Below are 11,965 nucleotides of genomic sequence, written 5' to 3'. Positions count from 1 at the left end.
CAGCTTCTCTCCGGAACATACCACCGTGTGCGCATGCGTGCGCAAAACACGCATGTTTTTTTCTACATCTTGTTTCCAATACAACTTAGAATTTATTGTTACATACTTGTTTGTTTACATAATTGTTCGCTTATAATTCCAAAGACTGTTAAACTGATAATTTTATTATTTTCTAAGCTCCAATTTTACGTTGTCTTTTTTGAGTAGCGCTAAATATCATGTGGAACACATTTTTTGTACCTTTTAATTACTTGTGTTGTATCATATGAGGATTAATGTAGCAAAATTTTAGCGTTTTCATCTGATGGCTTTGTAACGCAACTACGATCAGCGTTTATCGATTGCTCGTAATCGATTGCTCTGCCTGCCATAAGGCACAGCGAGTGGCGCATCCAAGCATCGAGCTAGCTAGCAACCTTGGGGTGGCGCGTACTCTCACTAAACGGTATCAAAATGCCCGTCGGTCGGTTATTATTACGTGCTTCACCACTGAATAAGAGTAAGTATTAAACGTTGCGTATCTGTGGACATAATTTAATTTTCAAATGATAACAGCAACTTTGCTATCATGACTAACTTGAAATGCTAACACCTTCAGTGTAGGCCTGAAGTACTGACCTTACTTTAACCTAGCCTGTCTAGCTAATTAGGTAGCGGTAACAAGTAATAGTGTTGTCAGTGTGGTGGGTAATTGATACACGGCACTTTATAATGTACTTGACATGTGTAGGCGTAGATTAACTAGATAGCTGCCTACATTATCTGGCATGTTTTACGTAATCGGCTGTTAGTTGTTTGAGATGCTAATATGCTAACTCACATCAATTCAATACGAGCTGTTATTGATCTTTTCCCAACCGATTGCATTTACCAAGTTTGGCGTCCAGCACGTCCATGTTAAAAACAGGTGCTGGAATTAAGTCATACACAGATGAAAGGTGACGTTCTGTACCTTAGCTATGTTCGCTATTCTGTTTTAACCTTTAACATAAGTAAAGTCTCTAACCATGGATTAACCAGTAGGATATATGTCATATTACAATAAAATATTTTGTCATGTGGTGCAGCTGTAGATGGAAGAATCTTCTTTTCCTCTGTACATTTAATTTACCTTTCTTGCTTTACAGTTATCTGCAGAAATGCCTTCACTTTCACCAAACCAGATTACTCCAAACCAAATATGCTTCGAGTAGGACTGGCATTTGGGAGCACTGCTGTGTTGTGGGCACTGGTAATGCTACAACATTAATGCACTCAATGTTTTTTACATTTTGACATAATGTATATGAAAAACCACAGCAAAATGCATGATCTTTGTGCCTACATAGCTCTTCAAGCAGCACAGCGATGATGTGCAGGAATACAAAACAAGAAATGGACTTTCGTAATTCATAGCAACCTGTAAGCACCAATATTACCTCATCAAATGGCACATCAACTCTTGGCAATAAACAGCTGATTTTACATGTATTTTCTCAGGGGATGATGTAAGAGTATCATATTAGTTTTATGTTAAGTAAATATTTAAAACATTAAACGGTGAGGATGGTATTTACAGCATTAAAAGATACTTGCAATCACTTTCCCATAATGCTCCATTATATGCTTATGTATTCATTTGTGTCCCCTCCTGCTTTTCTCTCCACAGGGTTTGGAACAAGCTTCTTCAGATATGTTGTCAGTTTTTTCTCTCTGAATGTGTACAGTCCAGTGGTCTGGGGTGAGCATTAGTATTATGTAATAAAGGTGTTTAAGTATTAACTACTACTTGTTCCCCATTTTTGACACATTCCTTCAGACACCATCACAGTGTAAAACATGACCAAGTTATCAGTGTATCAGGACAGTGTGTATTTGGGAGGTCATTATGAATATGGAATAATGTGACATGATTAATTCTGCCATTGTTATATTACAATACATTACATGCTGTTAGTGGCCTTACATGACACTTAAGCAGAAACAATGTCATGAGTTGTGTTACTTGAAATTAAAATAATCAGACTTTTGAATTCCAATACCATATATACTATTTATTCTAAAAATAGTATAAATAATAGTGTTTTAAAATTTGCGCAAGAAAACTAGAGAGCATTGTGGAATTGTATACAATAGTATATTGAGTGTGGGCCGTTTGGTAGACCTCATCCTCTGCTCGCCATTGGAAACAAATATATAAACAACCAAGAACAAAAATAGGTAATATTCGTTGTTTGTTGTTCAGCCCGGAGCTCCAACAGCAGCGTTCTTTCATTTGGCATAAATGAAACCCAATACTTGTAAAGTACTGGGTCGAACATAACATCCATTATTAAATAACAATAAAATGCATGCCTTTGGCGTTCCTTTACACATACTATATGACATAAAATGCACACAGGAAGCTGCACAATGCACTGCTAACATTACACGCACTAATGTAACTGTTCTGTTTTCTAAATACCACGTATGATCTTTTTCGGACATGCAGCCAGAAAGGGACGGCTAAAACGTACGTGCGTGTCATTCGGGAGAGAAGTGAGCGTGTTTCTCCTCCCCTAACGCACACGCCCCCTTCTCGCGCACTGCTGTTCGGTCACAGTGCCGCGCTCGTGCTGCATTCCTCCCTGGGCATTAAGGACGCACGAGGCGATGTTTCTGTGCAGAGTGGCCTGGCAAAGGTGTTGGCCCCTGGCCCGCAAGTCTCTGACGCATCGGGTAAACTTAAACAGAGATGGTGAGGGCCATTTATTTACGTATCAATTCAGTTGTTACTTATACTAATATACTCCTGAGTTAGTACCGAGTTAGTGAGGCAGCAGGGTTCCTGTGTTTTATGCAGTGAGTCATTTTTCGTCTTAACAGTTGGTTGAAATAGAAAAAAAGTCCATGATGTTTCTTTAGTGAAGATTAAACATGTCGATCGGAATTATTAAAACTACTTTTACATGACATCCACTGTAGGGGACGTGAAGGTCAACCTACTAAGGATTGCATGGTTTCCGATTTAGCCAAGTGTCGAGCTAGCTAGCTTTCTATAATCCTACATCCGTCATAAACCGTAACGCAGTTTAAACAAATTAACCTAGTTAGGTTGGGTGACAGATTACAGTGTATCAAATGAGCCAGATACCAAAATGTAGCTATCTAACTAGCTAAGTTATACTACTGCACCCTAGACTTTGTGGTGAGTGAGTGAGAGAGAGAGAGAGAGACCGAGACCGACCGACCGCGTGCACGTGTGCGTGCGTGTGTGTGTGTGCGTGTGTGAATAGTTTTTTCTTAGTATTGAGATGACGATTTTTCATCTTGATTATTCATTGATTTTAGGGAGTTGTTCGTTTAATTGTGGGAAGCAAAAAGCTTGATTAATATCAACAATAATTGTATCATTCAATGTACAGATAGCTACGCGAAATGTCAATACTGCAAGTTGTCTGTTGGCTGCAAGTCTGTAAGCATGCAGCATCACCCAATACCCCTGTGTAGATCCTCTGGCAACAGTAGTTGATTTGCCCTTGAAACGAAATCTCCATTATGACCTTTTGGATTGAATGGGCAAATGTTCTGAGGAAGCTTGCTAAGGTCTTTCAACATTTATGATAAATCTCTGAAGTTCAGGAGGAATAAGGACATTGGGTATAAAAGGGAAATAAACATGCTGTGCATTATTTTTTAAGTGAGGATATAGCTGTTTCCATAACACTGGGCAGCTTTCAATATTCAGGAAGCATTACTTGCAGTGCACGCACAGAGCCTCGTAATCAAGGTTCTCTGTCTGCTCCGATATTAGATCCATGACAGGTTGGAAAATGCATATTTTATGGGATTATGTGCAACTGGGACTTCCTACAAAAGCTGGACCAGCATGTCATCTCAGTCATGACGGTTTCATGTGACCACAGTGTCAGTCTGGCCACTACCAGGTTCATTTGTAGTGTGACTTGATAAGGGAGACACTGACTGGACTGCAGTTTTGAGACGAGTCCAAGTTGCGCCATAGTAAACACAGCATTTGCCCCAGGGATGTTACTGCTGATGTAATCATAATCAGAGAGGCCAAAAGGAGAACAAGAATATACCATATATGCAGGTTAACTTAATATTTATATGTGTATTTTCAGAGATTGACATTTATTTGCCAATACAGAATGCATTTTAAGATAGTGCTGGTTTGTGTAATGCTTTTTTGTGCAGTTTTTGATGATAACATCTCTAAAAATAAAGTGGAGAAATTTGGCTGTACATATCACGGATGCCACATGTAATATCTGCAGGAACCGACCCAGTACGAATAAGGCTGCGATCCCTTAAATATCAAAGGGCAAAATATACATATGATTTGTAGCATATTTTACTGGGCCAACCAAATGTATTTCTACATTAAAAATAACAGACTAGCCTCAGCTGATGGCTTGCACGAGTGTTTCATAAAGCTTTTTCAGTTAAGTCTGTGTTCTGTACAATTGCAAGTGAGGAACACTGATTTACACCCCTTGAAAAACAACTCTGTGTGTGTGTGTCCTTCTTTCTCTCTTTCTCCACCCCAGTAGTTCCTCGGAGACTCATGTCGTCAGTTCCTGGTAGCTCAGGCGAGAACTGGATTTATGTAATCCTGTGTGGCGGAGCGTTAACTGGTGCCGCGGCCTACGTGAGTTCTGCCCATGCCTCAGGGTTTCGGGTCACATGACTTGGATCTGGTGGGGCGGAGGGAATGTAATTGATGTGCTTGCTGTTTCTGAATGTGTAGGGCTACAGCACATTGATTTCAGACAGTGCTCGTTTTGCCGAGAGAATCAGTGAGATCCAGACACGGCCTAAGAGAGAGTTGCACCCCAAACCCTGGTCACCGACAGGTGAGTCTGCACCTCTACCCACTCAGATCATTACATTTGCACATTTATTTGGTAGTAACATAATTCTCCTTCTCACTGGTCACTTCCACTTTGAAACAGGTCAGCCGTGTTTAATAGAATTCTTTCTGGCCTATTGGTACTTTACACGGTGGATCCAAAACCAGACAGCTGGCTAATTAGTTATTGCAATGACAAACGCTTGAGTGATTGCAGAGCATGAGGAGATAAAAGGTCACTTTCTCTCTCTGCAGCAAGGAATGTATTTCTAACACTGTGTCCAGCAGGCAAAGGGTTGCAACCAAATTTATAGAAAGCTTCCTACCAGACTCTTGATATAGTCATTAGCCCACAAAGATTTATCCAAACCCTTTATTCCTAATGTCTTTTATGTGTTATGTCCTTGTAATTGTAGTTGTGATAATAGGACTCCACTCAGCACAATGCCATGGTTTCACTTTATACCACTTCACTCCCTGATCACTGAAAGGCTGAATCACTGAAACACTGCAGAGTTTTATCCAAGTTTCAGTGACAGGATAGGCTTAGTTTTGAGGCATTACAACATGGAGCCCTGCATGCATTGTGCATCATTTGAGAAAGCTATTATCATGTAGAAATCTAGAAACTCAGGCCATACGGTTCACTTTGTGCCATTGTCCTGATTACTGCGGTAAAGATTATTTTCCAGAAATTAACAGATGTATTTTAACACACTGGGAAGCTGTTGCCAAATCGTAATTGAATAATATTAAACATTTTGGAGTATATCGGGCAATTCGTCAAAAAGTGGAAATCTCCTGTTTTAAAGAGTTCAATAGGCTTGTACACCTAGCAGTTTTTTGTATGTTTTCTATTTTGCATGTTCATTTTGTGCATTTAGAATTTTCCTTGTAGATAAGTAGAAGCATTTAAGAGGAGTTGTTAATGTGTTTTAGATTAATGAGTTTTGGGGATTTTTTTATTCTGGCCCACCTGAGTGTAATGTGGCACCCTGGTCTAGGACTTTCCTGCTGCAACACATGTGATTCAGCCAAGTCCATCAGTAGCCAGTGTGTTTTTGTATTGGAAACAATACTGGTGAAACCTTTAGAGAGCAAAGAAATTAGTTACGTTGGCATGGTTCACCTGAACTTTGTCAGGATGTGTGTCTTTTGCAGTGCTGTGTTTGTGTTTACACAGATGGAAGCCCGTCCCGTTTTTAAACTAAATCTTTATCCTGTTGGTCAGTGCTCCTGTTTATCAGAACCAGGTTTACGCCTCCTTCACTTCTTCGTGCACCTCTTGACCCGTTCTCTCTATGCTCTGACCTTCTCCTGTTCTCAACACCCTGTTAATCATCCACAACCTAATTACCCATCAGTTGGTCTCACTTTAAAGAAGGACCCTTTAAGAGGAAACCAAAGGCTGTTTCTAAAGTGCCTGTGCAGAAAGAGGCAGAATGTCTGCCACGAGTGTTGTGCTGATGCTATCAGATTGCCATAGATTACCATAAGTACACCTCCAGATGTTTGGTTAACATAGGTAGTGTGTATGCAGTCAAGTAAAATGAGAAGACATTGAAACTTAAAAAGAACTGGTAAACACTAATGTACTTCTATATCTGAAACTGTTCTGTGTACTGTTCTACATAACTTTTCTAACTGTTTCTGTGTTCTTACTCTTTCCAGAGTAATTTACTGGGGCAGATGAGACTCTTCACCTATTATCATCTGTCGGGGTGCTTTGGATCTGTGTCTTCTGTCTGCCACAGTACTGCTAACTCCGTCCTGCACTGTCTAATATTCTCTGCTTCTGCTCCAGTTCTATACTCCTCTTGCACTGCTGCATGGCTTGCATATCGTTTTTAATTAACCTTGTGACACCTCGTGTCTTAACATTTTACTGTCAAGCTTTCAAGTTATTGTAGGAAGCAATGTAACCATCACGTCGTTTCCCTCATGGATTCATTAAAAATGCACACCAAATCCACTTTAGTCTCTGTAGATTCACTCTGTACATTCTGGTTCCGTCACTTTATTCTAATTATGTGCGTGTAGATTTTTTTTGGTAGTGAATTGCAGCACGTTCAGTGATTTAGTATGTTCATTTTGTGCATCCTGAATGTACCTTGTAGATGAATAGAAACGTTTAAGAGGAGTTGTTAATGTGTTATTGATTAATGCTAAGATGTGTCATGTTTTTTTGTTGTTTGTTTTTATTTTTTTATTCTAGTCCACCAGTCGTTGAACTGTTGAGTGTAATGTGGCCCTTTACCTAAATGGAGTTAGACACCCCTGGTGTACGGCTTTCCTTCTGCAATACATCTGAGCCCTCTTGGATTCATTAAATGTGCACAACAAATCCAGTTTAGTCTTTGGTGGGGCGCTTGAGTTACTGCTACTAGTAGCTTTGGAGAGACGCTAAGGGTAACCCCCATCCCCCACATACCAAGACTTCTTCCTTTTTACCTCTGCATATTTTGTCAATATTTGCTCAATCACACTTTGTTCAAATTATTTGTCTGCTGTTGTGAGGGGAGGGGATATGTGTGTGTGAGAGGGATATAAAACAAGGAAATGTCTAAGATTGATGGTAGCCCTGTGATATTTAGCTGGGATGTAATATTTGTGTTCTAAAAATGAGGTTTGTGAGAATATAAATGAGGGAATGATGGGGTTGTCATTGTGTGTGATGTGAACTTATACACTGGAGGATGTGAATGTGATCTTTCTGTAATGGATTTCTTTTTCTTCTGCATCCACGTGAAGGAGGTGAGGAGGTGGCAGAGACTCCAACCGAGGCTGTCGGAGAGGGGGCGGGGCTTGTTAAGCTAGCTGGGGAAGTTAACAAAAGGGAGGCGGAGACTGTTGTGGAGACGGTTGCTGAAGCCATCGCTGAGGCAGCAGAGGTGGTTGTCGAGGTAGCTACGGTCGTTGAGGAAACGGCCGAAGACGTGGAGGCGGTGGCTCGGGAGGTGGAGGTGATCGCAGAGGAAGTGGAAAGTGCGGCGGAGGCATTCGAAGCTCCCAAGCTCCTTGTAGTGGAGACCAGGGGTGTGGAGGAACCAGACACCACCGATCTGGAGGAGCCTACAGCCATGAGCAATGGTACGCCTGCAGGCTCAACTGAGCAGACGGAAACAGAAGCTCCTACTACAGAGTCCTAATGTAGTTTAAATAGGGCAGGCACACACACACACAAACGCACATGCGCAAGAAGACACGTACAACAAACACATTTATAGCATACTGGAAAAATGTGCCCCTGGGTACACTAATGTCACACCTTCACACACGGCAAACCCATGAGCAGCAAGCACTTTGACTGCATCGGTCGTTTAGCTCACACAGTCTGTGTGTTGTGTGTTCTAACTGTAGGGGCACTGGACTAATGTGTAAGGGTGCTTTATCTACACTAGGGTTTTATAAAAAATTGCATTCTGTCAATTCTGAATGTGTGTAGAGTGTGGTTTTCTTTTAGTTCTTGGGTTTCTCTGTTAATAAAATGTTTTTTCTGGGAAAACTACTGGAGTTAATAAAGATGGATTAATATATATGTATGGTTCCTGTGTGGATGGAATTGCCCTGTCAGAGTAGCAAGTGCTTCCTTGTTAATCATATTTACTCAGCTGCATCTGCAGCTCATGCTGCTGTGAACAACCATTAATGACCTTGATGATGTCATAAACCTCACTGTGAAGTTGCCTGGGTTTTTTTTTAACGAGACCAAAATGTCCCTCTCAGCAAGAAGTCCTAATTTTTCCTCATATCAACTTCTGTTCTGTCACTCACACGTGTTCTGTCTTCTGCACTTCTACTCAGCCTCACTCTTTTTGATCTAGCCTTGAAAAGTGCTTTAACCTGCCATGGCTCCTCTTAAATGCACGAAAACGCACCTATGTGCAGATGTAAGGGTCTATGCTGATGTATTTATGCATGTCACTTGGTGCATGCAAGTGTACTGTAATAAATATACCCTAACTTAACTCTTGGTCTTTTGCTATTATGGGCTGTGACATGTAAATGTATCACCAGTGTGTGTGTGTGTGATGGTGTGCTATTCTTTTCCTTATGACATTAACAAGAAACCAAAGTGGCTATTTAAATTGCTTCTATTGAAGTGTTAATTAGTTTTGTAATCAAAGTGCTCAATAGGATAAAAGCCATTAATAAAAGTGTTAACACAATGATCTCTGTTCTGTGTTTCTCTCTTAATTTGATCTTTTTTTTTTGCTAATTGAGACATGACATTCCACAAGCTTCAAAGCCTTGTTTTGAAGTTACACTTTCTGCATATATATCCACTTTTAACTATGCCTTGAAACAAAATATTTCTGAATGTCAGTATTGGGATTTTATAAACCTGTTGCATTCTTGCATGAAATAGGTCATGAATGATCATCATATCTGTTTGTGTATCTGCTCAGTGGTGACTGCTTATCTCTCTGACGTATTGCAATAAGTGTACATTTGGTCTTTCTGCATTCCATGAAACAGGCCATTCACATAAATGGGCCATTCATATTTGTATGATCCTTAATGATATTTTGACTCCAGAAAGATGACCTCAAAGCATGGTAGCTCATGTATATTCAGTGATTACTGGTTTACTGAGTGGTACAGTTTAAAGTGAGTTTTCTTTCCAAAAAAGATCTTACAATAATTTCACCATATGTTTGTCTTTATTGTAAATGAATCCATGTGTAACCCTTATCCACCAAAAACATGTTTTTTTTTCTTTCACTTGATGAATGATGAATGATTCTGGATGGTTGGTCTTTCTGCAGTGGCCCAGGTAAACACAGAGCTGTCGGCCGCTTCTGTGTTGAAAGAGCCATTGGTGGTATTTGTTGGAGAGGTCATTCCAGTTGAGGTCATTCCAGGCTGAGATACAAAAACCAGAAGAACCTCCAGATGCTCTGGATGCTGATGCACCAGTTACCCTGGCAACAATGGATACAGCACCAGTTACTCTGGCAACAAAAGAAACTACTGTTGCCACAGTTGCTAAAGAGGCAACAGTACAGGATGCTACTGTTGTGCTAGCGGCTGAAGAGGTTTCGGTTACTCCAGTAACAGATAAAGCATCTCTTGAACCAGCTACCCCAATAGCAGTTGAGAAAGAAGCCATTCCAATTACTCTGGCTGAGGAGATCCCAGTGGTCACAGAGCATTTGCCATTAGTGCAAAGTCATGCACTTGGAGAAGCACCTAATCCAGCTGAACTAGCAGGGCTTCATGCTAGTATGCTGGACCCAGCCCCAGAACCCAAAACAGAATGTATAACGGTTGTTTTGGAGGGGGGCCTCAAAGCAGACAAGACATCTAAAGTTCTGGGTGTAACTGGAAGCACCATCCCAGCCCAAGATGAAGATCAACACAGAAGGTAACACAAAATCAGTTGACATAGCAGTTCTAGAACAATGTTCTAATTGGATGTGAAAGATTACATATTACATGAAAATATAACATGAAGAAGAAGTATTTCTGTTGAACATATATGTCCAAATGTTTGTAAAACATAAAGCATGGTATCTGAGCCAAATTGTCTGCTGCATGAATAATGCTGGCATATAAACTTTGAGCGTTATTTTGGTATTTGTTATTTGGTCGTTTTGGTTAGTTGAAACCTTAAGGCCTGTAACCTGCGGGTATAGTAACATTGCCCCTGGGTTCCCTTTATCTTGTCTTGTAGAGGTCCTGTGATGATGCACCTGATCCCTGAAGAAGAATTATGGGTGTGTGAAGTTTCCATTCCATCTCCTTTGCTTCGCCATCAGATTACCTGAAATGCTGTTAGATTCATTACTGCACCATGTTTACACCAAGTGAAAATACATTGCACAGTTTATTTGTTATTCTTTTATGCTCTTGTTACAGTGACATATAATTACATTTGTCAAATTCATGGGTATCACATTGGGTATTTGGGAATATTGATATTTTTAATGTAAAAACTGTGAAGGATCAGGCTGGATTTTTATGTTCTTTGTATTTCTGTATCACTGCAGTATGGATAGCAGAGGCAATAGAACTGTGTTCTCATTTCCATGTTTACATTGACACCTTTTGGCAAATGACCTCATCTACAGCGGTATGATAGAATGCATGCTGCCTGGGAACCATACACATGAACTCAGTCTTTTTAGGACCATGCAGCCCAAAGATTATTGTGCCCACATGATGCATGCTCCCAAACATGCAGTGGATTGCTGCCACAGATGCATAACTGGCAAATAAATTTTCAACTTTGTCCTCAGTTTACTCAGAAATCAAAATTGTATATGCACACTATTTCTGGGGACCGTTTTTATATTGTAATTGATGGCTGTGCCACATCACTGATCCTTATTTGTGTAAATGGCTAACACTGACCAGTTATATCACCTTTCTGTTTCACCTTAAGTTAGGAGCAGATCCTTCATAATATATCTTAGATGAAAGGGGTTCAGCAACATCACTGATACCCTGTATTGGGACTTCTTGACTGTGTGATCCTTTACGTGTGAGTGCAGTTTTATTACTAACCTATTCACTTTTACTATTAACCTTCAAAATCCTTTTTCTGTTTTGCATTAGAAAAAAAAATGTAGATTCCTGTGCTGTACTGGATTTAAATTCTTGCACTGGAAATGTATACAGTGCATTTTGTGAAGTACAAAAAGACTAAACATTGTTGTGCCACAATCAATGTATCTCTGTGTGAAACATGAATTTCTCCAGAGAAAAAAAATGCATTCATGTTATATTGCTTTATATGACATAATAAAGCTAAATCTAAGTGAGATGTACAAACTCAAGGAATATGTTTTGATATAAATTATTTATATTAATAAATTGTTACGTGTTTGTCATTTTTCTGTTATATAGATGACATGTATTTTACAAATACAATACATAATAATTGAACACCTTAAGTCTTAGATAAAGCAGAGCTTATTGACAGTAAGACACCAAAATATTAACTATATAATAATAATATTACAAACGGTGTCATATAATCAGCAATTGTTCATAACTTACTAGCTGAGCCAATCTTGGTTGACACTGTTATGTTTTCATCATATATATATATATAACTGATGTCCACTTGGAAAGTTTTTTTATTACACATATAGTTAAAAACAATTCCAAGACTGTTAGATAACGCAA

At 39.6% G+C, this 11,965-nt stretch overlaps 2 protein-coding genes across 3 annotated transcripts; both read left to right on the top strand.

Moving 5' to 3' along the window:
• Positions 1-339: 339 nt before the first annotated feature.
• Positions 340-1,726, top strand: ndufc1 (NADH:ubiquinone oxidoreductase subunit C1). Its single transcript, XM_077021979.1, has 4 exons — positions 340-499; positions 1,128-1,231; positions 1,329-1,401; positions 1,649-1,726. Exons 1-3 carry the CDS (start codon positions 454-456, stop codon positions 1,386-1,388), a joined length of 210 nt encoding a protein of 69 aa, XP_076878094.1. The 5' UTR covers positions 340-453; the 3' UTR covers positions 1,389-1,401; positions 1,649-1,726.
• An 811-nt stretch (positions 1,727-2,537) lies between these two features.
• Positions 2,538-11,590, top strand: mgarpa (mitochondria localized glutamic acid rich protein a). 2 transcript variants are annotated; one of them, XM_077021972.1, is made up of 6 exons: positions 2,538-2,716; positions 4,533-4,630; positions 4,730-4,835; positions 7,583-7,921; positions 9,601-10,199; positions 10,509-11,590. In XM_077021972.1, the coding sequence occupies exons 1-5, from the start codon at positions 2,632-2,634 to the stop codon at positions 9,699-9,701; spliced, it is 729 nt and encodes a 242-aa protein (XP_076878087.1). In that variant the 5' UTR covers positions 2,538-2,631; the 3' UTR covers positions 9,702-10,199; positions 10,509-11,590. The 2 variants fall into 2 exon arrangements, with proteins under 2 accessions (XP_076878087.1, XP_076878086.1); XM_077021971.1 differs by having other exon boundaries at positions 2,546-2,716; positions 4,530-4,630; positions 10,509-11,580.
• Positions 11,591-11,965: the final 375 nt, after the last annotated feature.

Source organism: Brachyhypopomus gauderio, chromosome 11 (genome assembly GCF_052324685.1).
Source record: "Brachyhypopomus gauderio isolate BG-103 chromosome 11, BGAUD_0.2, whole genome shotgun sequence".
In the NCBI taxonomy this organism is placed as follows: Eukaryota; Metazoa; Chordata; class Actinopteri; order Gymnotiformes; family Hypopomidae; genus Brachyhypopomus; species Brachyhypopomus gauderio.
This window is presented reverse-complemented; position numbering and strand designations above follow the sequence as displayed.

What these genes read in the sequence shown, in the direction of transcription:
- mgarpa (XM_077021971.1), top strand. Translation starts at nt 2,632, where the DNA reads ATGTTTCTGTGCAGAGTGGCCTGGCAAAGGTGTTGGCCCCTGGCCCGC. An exon ending in GGTAAACTTAAACAGAGATG is followed by an intron (nt 2,717 to 4,529) that starts GTGAGGGCCATT and finishes TCTCCACCCCAG; the next exon opens with TAGTTCCTCGGAGACTCATG. An exon ending in CAAACCCTGGTCACCGACAG is followed by an intron (nt 4,836 to 7,582) that starts GTGAGTCTGCAC and finishes ATCCACGTGAAG; the next exon opens with GAGGTGAGGAGGTGGCAGAG.
- ndufc1 (XM_077021979.1), top strand. Translation starts at nt 454, where the DNA reads ATGCCCGTCGGTCGGTTATTATTACGTGCTTCACCACTGAATAAGA. An exon ending in TGCTTCACCACTGAATAAGA is followed by an intron (nt 500 to 1,127) that starts GTAAGTATTAAA and finishes CTTGCTTTACAG; the next exon opens with TTATCTGCAGAAATGCCTTC. An exon ending in CTGCTGTGTTGTGGGCACTG is followed by an intron (nt 1,232 to 1,328) that starts GTAATGCTACAA and finishes GTGCCTACATAG; the next exon opens with CTCTTCAAGCAGCACAGCGA.